This window comes from Mangifera indica, chromosome 9, assembly GCF_011075055.1.
Source record: "Mangifera indica cultivar Alphonso chromosome 9, CATAS_Mindica_2.1, whole genome shotgun sequence".
NCBI classification, from domain to species: Eukaryota; Viridiplantae; Streptophyta; class Magnoliopsida; order Sapindales; family Anacardiaceae; genus Mangifera; species Mangifera indica.
The window spans coordinates 2,777,503-2,789,822 of NC_058145.1; the positions used below are offsets into that span (position 1 = coordinate 2,777,503).

At 31.2% G+C, this 12,320-nt stretch overlaps 1 protein-coding gene across 3 annotated transcripts; it reads left to right on the top strand.

Annotated features, from left to right (window-relative positions):
* The first annotated feature begins 5,453 nt into the window (after nucleotides 1-5,453).
* Nucleotides 5,454-10,862, top strand: LOC123224926. 3 transcript variants are annotated; one of them, XM_044648708.1, is made up of 3 exons: nucleotides 5,454-8,077; nucleotides 8,513-8,589; nucleotides 10,498-10,862. In XM_044648708.1, exons 1-2 carry the CDS (start codon nucleotides 5,715-5,717, stop codon nucleotides 8,583-8,585), a joined length of 2,436 nt encoding a protein of 811 aa, XP_044504643.1. In that variant the 5' UTR covers nucleotides 5,454-5,714; the 3' UTR covers nucleotides 8,586-8,589; nucleotides 10,498-10,862. The 3 variants fall into 3 exon arrangements, with proteins under 3 accessions (XP_044504643.1, XP_044504644.1, XP_044504645.1); XM_044648709.1 differs by having other exon boundaries at nucleotides 10,503-10,862; XM_044648710.1 differs by lacking the exons at nucleotides 8,513-8,589; nucleotides 10,498-10,862 and having other exon boundaries at nucleotides 5,454-8,414.
* The last annotated feature ends 1,458 nt before the right edge of the window (nucleotides 10,863-12,320 follow it).

Consider the following 12,320-nt stretch of genomic DNA (forward strand, 5'->3'; position numbering starts at 1 on the left):
AAAATTGGCCAATTATGTTAACTTTTTTTTTTATTTTCATTTCTCAACTTTGGTTAAAAACTCTTAATCAAAGTTTTTTTTAATTATTTTTTGGGAATTTTTGTAATTTTTAAGTGATTTTTTAATTTTAAAAAAAAATTATAGACCCTTGATCAAGATTTTTTTTTAATAAATATATAAAAATATTTGGTCAAAAGACTATTTTTCACCTAATATTTATTAAAATGGTAAATTCTCATGCTATAAATTAAAAAAAGTAAGATTTTCAATTATTATTCACTTTTGACTATGGTTTTATTAAGTAAAATGGTAGGAATATTATTTTGTAGAAATTTTTATTTTTTATAATTTTATTTTTTTATTTTTTTCTCCTTTATTTTTTTATTTTCTCATTTCGAAAGTTTAGCGGGGGAACTATAATTTTTGATAATATAAGATTAAATAGAATTTTTAGAAGGTTTTAAGAATTAAAAAAAGTTTAACCCCCAAACAATTGACCAAAACACAATTTTTTAACATTTGTTATAGTTTTAATATTTTTTAAAAAGTAGTAAATTTTTAAATTAGTAATAATATATTAGTAATTTAATATTTATAATAAGTATTAATAAAATATTTATAATTTTAATAAAACCGTAAAATAGTTATTTTCTAAAAACAAATAGATTTACTAACAAAATTAGATGTAGGGTGTAAAATTGACTTTTTAAAACTTAAATTGTGAAAATTTAGTTTATTAAAGTTTAAGTGGAAAATATCCTTGGACCTAAATATTTTTGGAAAATGGTTTGGATGCTTTAAACTTAACAATATCTTGACAATTAAATTATATATACATATTTTTAGTATATAATTTAGATATATAGAGTATATGTATTGGATACAAGTCCACCCATGATGAGTCAACCTGATCTGGTTTTTTTAACTGTCAAATGACAGTTATTGGTGATTAATAATTGACAGTTGCGCTCTTATATAAAGTTCTAATTGTCTTCCAAAAAAAAAACATACGTTATTTCTTTTACCAAAAAGATTTCTCCACCCAACACACAAATATTGGCACAGATCTTGTCTCCCTAATTGAAAAAGCAATACGTAATACAAATTGAGTCGTGAAAATAGACTAACGTACATACCTTACGTCGTATACGAAGAAACTTCATCAAAAATTATTTCGGGTATGCAAATCTTTACTTACATAATTCATTGAATTTGATCATGACATGTTTAATTATTTCTAATAATATGTTATTATATAACTATATAATTTTAAATTAAAAATAAAATAGTATTTAATTATATAATAATATATTATTTAAACACTCAAATTATATAAATATATTATTACTCATACCAAGGGCCCTCAACCCAATTATCTTTCTTCAACTTGACTCTATTAATTTTCAACCACAAATGGTCTCTATTTACTTAATTAATTAATCTTGATGGACAATTACTTTTTCAACAGTCAATTTTAGATAAATAAAAAAATTGCATAGAAATCCTTGGCATAGTAGTGAGAACATAAAAAGCAGAATGGGTCCATGGACTCTGTATGCTTCAAACTTGAAAATGATTAGTGAGATTTTCTCACTCATAATAAATCTTTTTGGATGCAACTTTAAAAATCGGATCAAACCAGTTAGTCTGATCAGATAAATCGTCACTTGTCAATAATAAAGTTTATAATTTACTTAAAAATCATTTTTAGAATTAGATCATATTAAATCAAATAATTTAAACAATTATATCGAATAAAAAAACCAATTTAAAAAAATCATTATTAAGGTTTAAACTCAAAATCTTATTTATTAATTTTGACTATATATACTATCAAACTTAAATTCATTTTAATACTAAAATAATTCATATAAAAAAATTGTTTTAAATATTATTATTATACAGTTAACCGGTCTAATTGTCGATTGCACTGGACCACTCCTTTTATTGAATCAACGTTTGATCTGCTTTTAAGAATATTGATCTTTAAGAGAATCAAAACTATTTTTACTCATATGTAATAGTCTACCTCAGGGGTTAGTAAAATTAATAAAATATTAAAACTTATAAGGTGAAAATCTAAGTTCGAATTTTTATCACGTTTATAAAATCTTAATTTATCTGATACAGTAATTATGAGTCCGATTACTATATTTTGGGTTTAGTTGTCTAACAAATACAAACAGATCAGGCTGACTAATTCGATTCGATTTTTAAAACCATGTTATTCAAAGTAAAGGTCCTTAAAGGTAAATTAATGAAAGTTGAGGGGTGAGACAAAAAGACAACACTCCACCAATTTGGTTAGCTTTAGGTGAAAATACCAATCAGTTGTAATCCTTACAAAATCACTTTATTGACTTTTGAGGACACCCCACATACCTGCCTGTACTTTGTATTTTTGTATCATTTTTCATATTTTATCAAAAAGTTGATGGATTCTTGTTTCCATTTTTCTGATAATTCATCATTACATAATTTAGTATTTATATGGGATTCTAAGAATTTTTTCTACTCTTTCAAGGTACCTAGTACTCATCTTTCAATATCAAAATTAAAAAATATTCGTACAATTCGAGCACAATTCGAATCGAGCTCAACTAAATTATTGTTTTAATATTTCACTTACAATGTTAAATTTTTTATTTTAAATATCAAAATAATTGATGAATATATAAATTATGAAATTTAAATGTAATTTTAAAATTTGAGGTGTTTAAACATAATTATTTAATTTGAGCTCGAATTGGTTGATTTTGTCTTAGGTTTGATATTCAGAAAATGTGTCATTTTATTATTAGATAATTTTAAATTTAAAATAAAATAATATTTAATTAAATAATAATATATCATTCAAATATTTAATTGAATATTGAACACTAGATGTAAATAATATTACGCATCAATATTTATATCAATTTTAAAAAATAAAATTAACAAAAATAGTGTATAAATTTATCACATTTAAGTTTACTAAAAAATTTGTTTGATAAATTTAAAATTCAAATAAGACTAAGAGTGGATACGAACCAAGCTGATTTTGAACACCCCTTGGCTTGAGTTCATCAAGCTAACATTAAGGGTGGTTCAAGTTCGGTTCGAATAAAAATAATTTGGTTTGAGTTTAGATCGAATTTATAGTTTAAATATATGACTCGAATATATGACTTTAATTCATAATTCAAATTCATGATTCATTGATAAAAAGATATCATTTAATAATTATTTAACATAATTTAAATCGAGTCATAAGTCAAACCAAATCGAACTCTCTCTATCTTGAATTTGCCTCGGTTTCAAAATAAATTGAATCTTTTAACTCAAACTTTATTTAAATTTAAACTAAATGAATTTAAATTAAGCTAAATCAAATCGAGTCAATTTTCAAACCTCAACATGCTCGATTCGGATCCAACACTACGTTAACACTACTCTTATAGAAACCAACTTAGTGAGGAGAAATCCTTTTGAACAAAAAAGTACAAAAACAATACATGAATTAATCAAATTATAATTAATTAATAATGATTAAAGTTAAATTATGTGGAAATAGGGATTGGTGTGAGTCCACAGAAAGAAAAAGGGGAAATAAAATAATATTATTATGTTGTAACCACTTTCACCAAACCATAGAGTGTGATTTAGGCATCACTATCAAATAGTTAACCCCATACTTCCACTTTATTTATTTCCCTTTATACCATTTTAAGCCTAATCATCATTATAAATTATAACAAATTGTTTATTTTTTAATAAATAATAATTATGCCCAAATGAATAAGTCATGGGTTAACCTTCCATTTTCAATATTCTATGCAATAATCACGCCATCACTCCCAATACAAGCAACACTTTTCGAACTTCGACAATTCGTAATTCGTATTTTTGGATCGTATTCATATTATATTATTTCAGGGTTTAAGTCAAATATCTTAATTTTAATTCAGTTTAAATTACAATTGTATAGATATTTTTCACTCTTAACTTAATTTGAATTACGAAAATTCAGTTTGAATTAACTAAAATTGTCTATTGTTTTCACTTTCTTCTGTGTATTAAATGTTTTGAATTATTCATTGAATTAGCCTAATTTACGAAGACAATTTTAAAAAAGTTAATAATTTAAGTAACTGAATCACATGCGAACTACTGAGATATACAATAAATTTTTAAATAAAAATTAGAAATAATAAGAATAAGAACAATACTATGCATATCCACTTTGAGTAGATAAATGTGTATACACCTATACATATCATTATACGATTGAGTATGAGTTTATTGTAAATTCAAAATCTTTTAATCATGTGATAACACACATAAGTATGTATACATTTGTGTATAAAAAATAAGTATATATAATTTTATTGTAAGAATAATTACAAATATATACAATATGTAAAGATTTCAAATATTACTGATATTTGTCCTTCAATATTTATTCAATCTACCTTTATAAATTCTACTATAGTAATATATTTTGAATCATTTGATCTAGTCAGATTAATCAAATTATTTTTGTGTCAATCTAAACAAGATTTGACATAATTTCGAATTGAACTGAGTCAAGTTCAAAACTAGTTTGAACTTTGATTGAATTAATAATATTTAGTTTGACTTTAAATTCGTTAGAATATTTATATAATATCACGAAGAAGTTTTTTTACACGATGATTTACTATACCAACAAAGGAAATAGCGTTGTTGGAGAGGTGAGTAGTATCATTAGAGAGAGAAACAAATTGAATTCAAAGAAAACTATCGAGTTAGATCTCAAATTTGAGAATAGAACTAAGGTTAGACTCGAACTAAGTTAGCTTGGGTTTGAAAGTCAATTTAGTTTGAATTTGTTTACTTCGAATATAAACCAAGTTTGAGTTAAGAGGTTCAGTTCGTTTTAAAACTACGTTAAACTTAAACTATAAAGAATTCAGTTTAGTTTGACTCGCAAATTTGATAGATGGTTCTGTTTGGTTTGAACTTGACTAATGACTTGATTTGAATTATATTAAATAATCATCGTTTTATCAATCAATCATAAATTTAAACTATATATTTGAGTCATGAATTTGAATTATAAATTTGAGTCAAACTCAAATTAAAATCAAACAATTATTAATATTGGTTTGATAAATTTGAATCGAACTATATTTTATTTGATTTAAACTCAAATTAAAAGATATTTAAATTTGATTCGATTTGTGTCTACCCCTAAATAGAATAAATAGATTCAACCCGAATCTACTTGGATGGAATGCAGCCCTGGATGGTTTTTTTTTTTTTTTTATGATTTTGACAAATTTATTGAAAAAATTTGAATAATAATTAAATTTTCATATTTATTATTATTAATTATAATACCAATAGGAAAGGGTAAAATTTGTTCAGCTTTTTGATCTTATTATATAATAATTAGCCACGAGTATAATCAAACAAAATATAGCACCTTTGTTTTATAAAAAAAAAAGAAAAAAAAAACCTCTGTCTGTCTCTCTCTGTCTCTCTCCTTCAAGTCTTCAACGTCAACAACATAAGCTAAACAATTCCACAAGCACCTCGCACACTGAGACTCTTCCTCTTCAAAGCCTCTCAATTCAATTCAATTTCCTCAGTTTTTGTTTGGTTGATCACACTTATGAAGAACAAAAATCACTTTCATGAGTGATTTGTAAAATCACATCCATACACGGCCTTGTTTTTGTTTTTATAAAGTTATGGCTTCAACAAACTCAACAGCTCCACCACCACCGCCTCCACAGCCGCCAGCGCCGCTACTGCCGGCAGTTGACCCGTCTTCTTCGACAAACGACGACGTCGCAGCGAAGGCCGTGAACAAGCGATTCGAAGGTCTGATGATGGTGCGAACCAAGGCTATAAAAGGGAAAGGAGCGTGGTACTGGGTTCACTTAGAACCCATTCTTATTAAGAACCCGGATACTAATCTCTCTAAAGCTGTCAAACTCAAGTGTTCGTTATGTGACGCCGTTTTCTCCGCGTCAAACCCTTCAAGGACTGCCTCCGAACACCTTAAACGCGGCACCTGCCCCAATTTCAGTGCCATTTTGAGAAGCAACCATTCTCTCTCTCCGTTACCGTTGTCTTCCTTGGCTTCGTCTTCTGTTGTTCATGTTAATAACAATTCTATGAACAGTCATAATAACAATATTAACAGAAAGCGAAGTAAGAACCAAACGGAAACAGGTAACTCTTCTCATTATCACCTACTTAGTAGCAGCAATTCACTAGCGATAGTTGAGTCAACTCGTGGTTGTAATGAACTGAGTTATTCTCCAAGTAATGCTGGGCAGACTCAGCAACATTTGGTTCTATCTGGTGGAAAAGAAGACTTAGGAGCTTTAGCAATGTTGGAAGATAGTGTTAAGAAGCTAAAGAGTCCTAAAACTAGGCCTGGTCCTGTGCTAAGCAAGGACCAGATTGATTCAGCCGTTGAATTATTGGCTGATTGGTTTTATGATTCATGTGGTTCGGTTTCCTTTTCGAGTCTTGACCATCCTAAGTTCAAGGCCTTTCTTAATCAGGTGGGTTTGCCGTTAGTGTCCCGTAGGGAGGTTTTGGAGACTAGACTTGATAGCAAGTTTGTTGAGGCTAAAACTGAGTCAGACGCTCGAATTAGAGAGGCTATGTTTTTTCAACTTTCTTCTGATGGGTGGAAGATTAAAAGCTGTGGTGGTGAAGATAATTTAGTCAAGTTTACTGTTAATTTACCTAATGGGACTAGTGTGTACCAGAAGGCTGTGATTACTGGAGGATTGGTTTCGTCTAAGTATGCAGAAGAGATTTTATGGGAGACAGTGACCGGAATATGTGGGAGTGGTGTTCAGAGATGTGTAGGGATAGTTTCTGATAAGTATAAGGCTAAGGCATTGAGGAATTTAGAGATTCAGAATCAGTGGATGGTTAATCTGTCTTGTCAGCTTCAGGGTTTTGTTAGTTTAATTAAGGATTTTAGCAAAGATCTTCCGCTTTTTAGGACTGTTACTGAGAATTGCTTGAGGATTGCGAATTTTGTAAATAATAAATCACAGATTAGGAATAGTTTACGGAAGCAGAAGATGCTGGAGCTTGAGTATGTTGGCTTGATTCGAGTTCCTTCCAGCAAATGTGATTGTGAAAACAACTTTGTACCTGTTTTTGCAATGTTGGAAGATATATTAAATTCTGCCGGTGTCCTTCAAATGGTTGTGTTGGATGAGTCGTTTAAGTTAAGTTGCATGGATGATCCAGTTTCTAGGGAGGTTGTTGGGCTGATTCAAAGTGAGGCGTTTTGGAATGAACTGGAGGCTGTTTATTCCCTTGTGAAGCTCATTAAAGGAATGACTCAAGAGATTGAGGCTGACAGGCCTTTGATTGGACAATGCCTCCCTCTTTGGGAGGAGTTGAGATCAAAAGTCAAGAATTGGTGTGCCAAATTTGGTATTTCCGAAGGACCTGTTGAGAAAATAGTTGAAAAAAGATTTAGAAAAAACTATCATCCAGCATGGTCAGCTGCCTTTATTCTTGACCCTCTATACTTGGTGCGGGACAATAGTGGAAAATACCTTCCCCCATTCAAATGCTTAATGCAAGAGCAGGAAAAGGATGTGGATAAGCTCATAACCCGTCTTGTCTCAAGGGAAGAAGCTCATCTTGCATTGATGGAGCTCATGAGATGGAGATCAGAAGGCCTAGACCCACTCTATGCTCAGGCTGTCCAGGTTAAACAGAGAGATCCTATAACCGGAAAGATGAAAATTGCAAATCCCCAGAGTAGTAGACTTGTCTGGGAAACATGCCTTAGTGAGTACAAGTCATTAGGGAAAGTTGCAGTGAGGTTAATTTTCCAACAGGCAACCTCATCTGGGTTTAAATGTAATTGGTCCTTTATGAAGTGGGTTTGTGTGCATAGACACTCACGAGTGGGCCTTGAGAGGGCTCAGAAGATGATATTTGTTGCTGCTCATGCCAAGCTTGAAAGACGGGATTTCTCTAATGAGGAAGAAAAGGATGCAGAGCTCTTTGCTACATCAGGCTATGAGGATGACATGCTCAATGAAGTCTTTGCTGATGCATCATCCATGTAATGTTTTTCTTTTTGACTCCTGTAAACTTATGAAGCTGTAGGATTTATTGAATGATTTTTCCACTGCTCTTCTCTTGTCCAACTTTATATAGTAGAGGATTTAGAGAGGTATTGCTGGCATAGATATATGTAGGAATGGATTTGACATCTCCTGCAGCACAGTTTGTAGAGAAGAGAACCTTCCTTGTTTATAAAAATAAAATTAAAAAGGCTCAGGATCATAACAGGAAGGATGTTGAACTTTGTGCTAGAATGTTAGAGGTATATTTTATTATTTTGTAACTTTTTGTTAATATTTCATGCTTATGAGTTCAAAATGAATGTTTATTTGAAATACTGACCAGAATGAATATCTTGCCGGATTTGTCTGCCATTTATTTCTGCATTTATGTTCCTTTGTGTGTCTAATATCTATGCTGTTCTTTTGATTAGACAATATAAGGTCATCTTCTACAATCCGCTGGTAGATGCCTTCCTGATAAATCACACTGCTTACATTTTTTGAAATGGTGAGTAATTTTTCATTTGTTGAAGACTATCAATGGAATAATAGCCTCAAGCATCAATCAATGTGTGCGTGTTGCTGCACAGATTCTACTCTGATAAAATGGAACTATATTACAAGTTTTTCTGTCTAAAATGGTGACCAACAGAGATGCATGTCCAATTGTCTGAATCAATAAAAAGAGATTAGGTAAGAATTTGATTTAAACCAAAAGGTAAAATTAGCTAAATTAAGGGAAGCAGATGGTTGGATGTTGAAGACATGATAAGGACTGATCCTATTTTAAGAATTTTAAACATGTAATGCTTATTTTAAAACTCTTCTTTCAAGCTAATACCATTATACATCACATCAGTGATTATAAAAGGATACTGGCTAATATAGGTGATCAAAAATCTTGTAGTTGTGGTTTCTTATGATTTTGTGATATAAAGAAAGACATTACAAATTGTGATATCACGTAGTGCAAGTGAAGGTTGATATTCTCTGTTAGTTTTAAGTTTTTTGAAAGCCTAGATGTGGCTTCACGACACTTTTCCCAATTTGAAGTTATTACCTTCATTTTACTCCCAAATTGTAATTAAATTTTTGGTTGCATTTCTTGATAAATGAGGATAGACTCATTATGCAAGTGAACATTTGATTTCACCATTGAGGGCACAGCTAGTTATATCATGAGCACAATCATCTACTGCCTTTAATCTTGCTATATATTATTTAGAATCTCAGCTAAAGGGAAAAATGTTACTTTTTCTCTGTCAATTTTAGTAGGTTTTTTTTGGTCTTCAATTATTACTTGTGTTTTTGAATTTTGCTCTAGTTGTCTTATGACCCTAAGACAACATGTTTAAATGCTTTGCTTGAGCCGTACACTGGAATACTCTTTGATTAGAAGGAGTTCTGTTATTCCATGCTATACTCACACTTCAATACACAAAGACTTCTTTGGCATAAGATTATCGTATATGTTCTCAAGAAGTTTTAGGGCAGATACCAGAAGAGCTTGCCTGACTATGGAGAAGGCATCCATAATTCTTTGTATAGGCTGCTACATTACACTTTATATACTTTACAACTTCTAGGTCTCAATAAGACAATTTTACATTGAACAATGTTATATGTATACATTTTTGGTACACAATTTAGGTATACAGATGATTTATCATTATGTGATTGAATATTATTTTATTTTTAATTTAAAAACTTTCAATCACATGATGACACATTATTTATGTACTCAAATTATGTACCAAATGCGTGTACGTATAGTTTTATTGTTTTACATTATAGCCTGTTCAACCATGTCCTAATGTCCTCAGATTCAGAATTAGAGGAATTCGGTACCTAGAGATTGTGACTCATCCAATATCTATCATAACTCTTAACACCCACTGTAAAAGTATTGCGGACAGGCATGAACCTTTCCAAATTCATGATCCAACATTCCTGACTAATAACTAAGGCACTGTTTTGAGATTATCTATCTAGTTGATTCCTAGGAAGCTTCTTGCTGCATTTAGTTGACCCACACTTCATTATTGAGTCTTCTATTGTCCTATTAACTCTTTCATCTTTTTGGAATTTATCCTTTTTCTTTTCTCTGATTTCTACCGTAGAGCATATGTAACCAACATAAAAAAACCCTTATAATCTGTGTTCTCAGAATATTGAATAAAAATTAAAGTTGAATCTTTTAATAATTGGTGAATTCTTCATAACAGCATTGAAAGGAACAGAATATCTGAAATTTGTCATGTTGCATATTTCACTGTTTGGTGACCACAGCAAGAGACCAGTAAATGTTTGGACTGGAGTGGACAGTATTATAAGATTAATTGTTGGTAGAAGATATTGCAAAATGACACCAAAATAGTTTTGTTCTGGAATATCTAACTGTATATTTTTGCTGTAGACCAGGGCTTGCCTGAACCGGTTGGGAAAATGGCAAATCAGACTTGGTTTTTGACGTGGGTCAACCTCGGAAGAAATGAAGAGCAGATCCTTGTTGCCGAAGCAGCACTTCTTGGTGTATATAACTCAGCTGAATCACCTAAGGTGTCTGTTTCTAAAACGTGGAGCCCCACCAGTCGAAGTGGATGTCCATCTCAGTGCTTTAATTGTCATAGTCAAAGAAAAGTGAGGACAAGGGGGCCTTCTTTCCCATCATTTCATTGCTTTTAATATTTATCTATTTGTTTATTGTTTTGTGCTAGGCTTATAGCACATCAAATCCAGTGACTTCTTTTTTCAGTAGTAAATAATTTTGACATTTTGACATTTTTTATGCGACCTTTTTTCTAACTTCTGATGTCAAGGTTGAAAATTAAATCGAGGAGGGCTCTGTTAGAGTAACCATGATTACTAAAAAAGTATTGAGCAAAACAGAAGCAAGGAGACTTGTCGGCATAAGGAGGCACATACCATGGCTGATTTGGATATTGCAACGGTCTTGATTGCATTTTCAGGTTCTACATTTCAGAAAATATTTTTGACTATAACTCAGCAGGTTGGTCGTTACAATGGTAATGACTTCTTTATCATGGGGTAATGTGTATACTCATTGAAGTTTTTTTAATCCTCATGCAAGGTCTAGGGCTAATGTTGAAATTTTAGGAGTAAAAAATAATAATGGTTTGCTAAAAAATTTAGAAGGCTGTTGAAGTACCGTGGTTGGGACCTTGTTAAAACATTTTGTATTATACACAATGCTGAATACATGTATAGGCTGGATCTTTGATTTGTGTTTAGAGTGGCTGTCTGAGCATATATAACTTAGTGGCATTAACTTGCAAGCGTTAACGTATGTTCCTTGATCCTAGTCTCCATGCTGTCCCCAAATTACAGTCATTGAAACTCCTAAGACATATGAGAACAGAAAAAAAAGAAAGGCATATGCTTGGAATGATTTGCCTCTTTCCATTTCCGATCACTTGCAGAACAATGGTGGTGGAATGCATGAAAATTCAGTTTATGGCAGGTGAAAAATTAAAATCTACTCCCTGTGTTACACATAAACCATGAAGATGGAAACAATATTAAATGGAAGAGGGAACTACGAAGTGAAAATACAGATGGATGATAAAAGAGCAAATGGGCTACTTAGTTCTTTGCTATTATTATGTTCTAGTATAGGACTCTAGTGTTCAGATGATTGTCATGTTTTGTGTTCAACCTTTAATGGTAGTTTTGGTATACTCCATAATTTCCTCTTATCATAGGAGACCCCATATAACAGTTTTAGCTTTGGACACCACAACAGCCCTGTGTTCGACCTTTAATGGTAGTTTTGGTAGATTTTCTTTCTTCCTTCCTTTTTTGAAAAACCATACTCCATAATTTCCTCTTATCATAGGAGGCGCCATACAACAGTTTGAGCTTTGGACATCACGACCTCCACCCCCCCTAGATTCGCCTACCCACCCAACCCACCTTTTGTCTATCAGCAAAGGTGAAATAACATTACTGTATCAAGCAAAATGTGAAAATGAGTTGGATTTTCACTTTTTGTGGTTAAGTTTGAGTAGAATTAAATGTATTTACCTTTGCTACTCAATTTGGTGGAGATATGCAGGAAGGATGGTGTCGGCAGGGCCAGTAATGTTGACAGCTTACCAACCAGGAAGGAGAGCTTTTTCAATCGTATGGTATGGTTTCATTGTTCTCTCCACTCATCTTCTTGTTCAAAAGGAATAAGTGACATGATTAGTACTGAAACACTACTCTCTTTATACAAGA

Bases quoted from the DNA above. Each gene is read 5' to 3' on its own strand.
- LOC123224926 (XM_044648708.1), top strand. From the start codon at position 5,715: ATGGCTTCAACAAACTCAACAGCTCCACCACCACCGCCTCCACAGCCG. The intron at 8,078-8,512 runs GTAATGTTTTTC...TCTTTTGATTAG, and splicing joins TTTGCTGATGCATCATCCAT to ACAATATAAGGTCATCTTCT.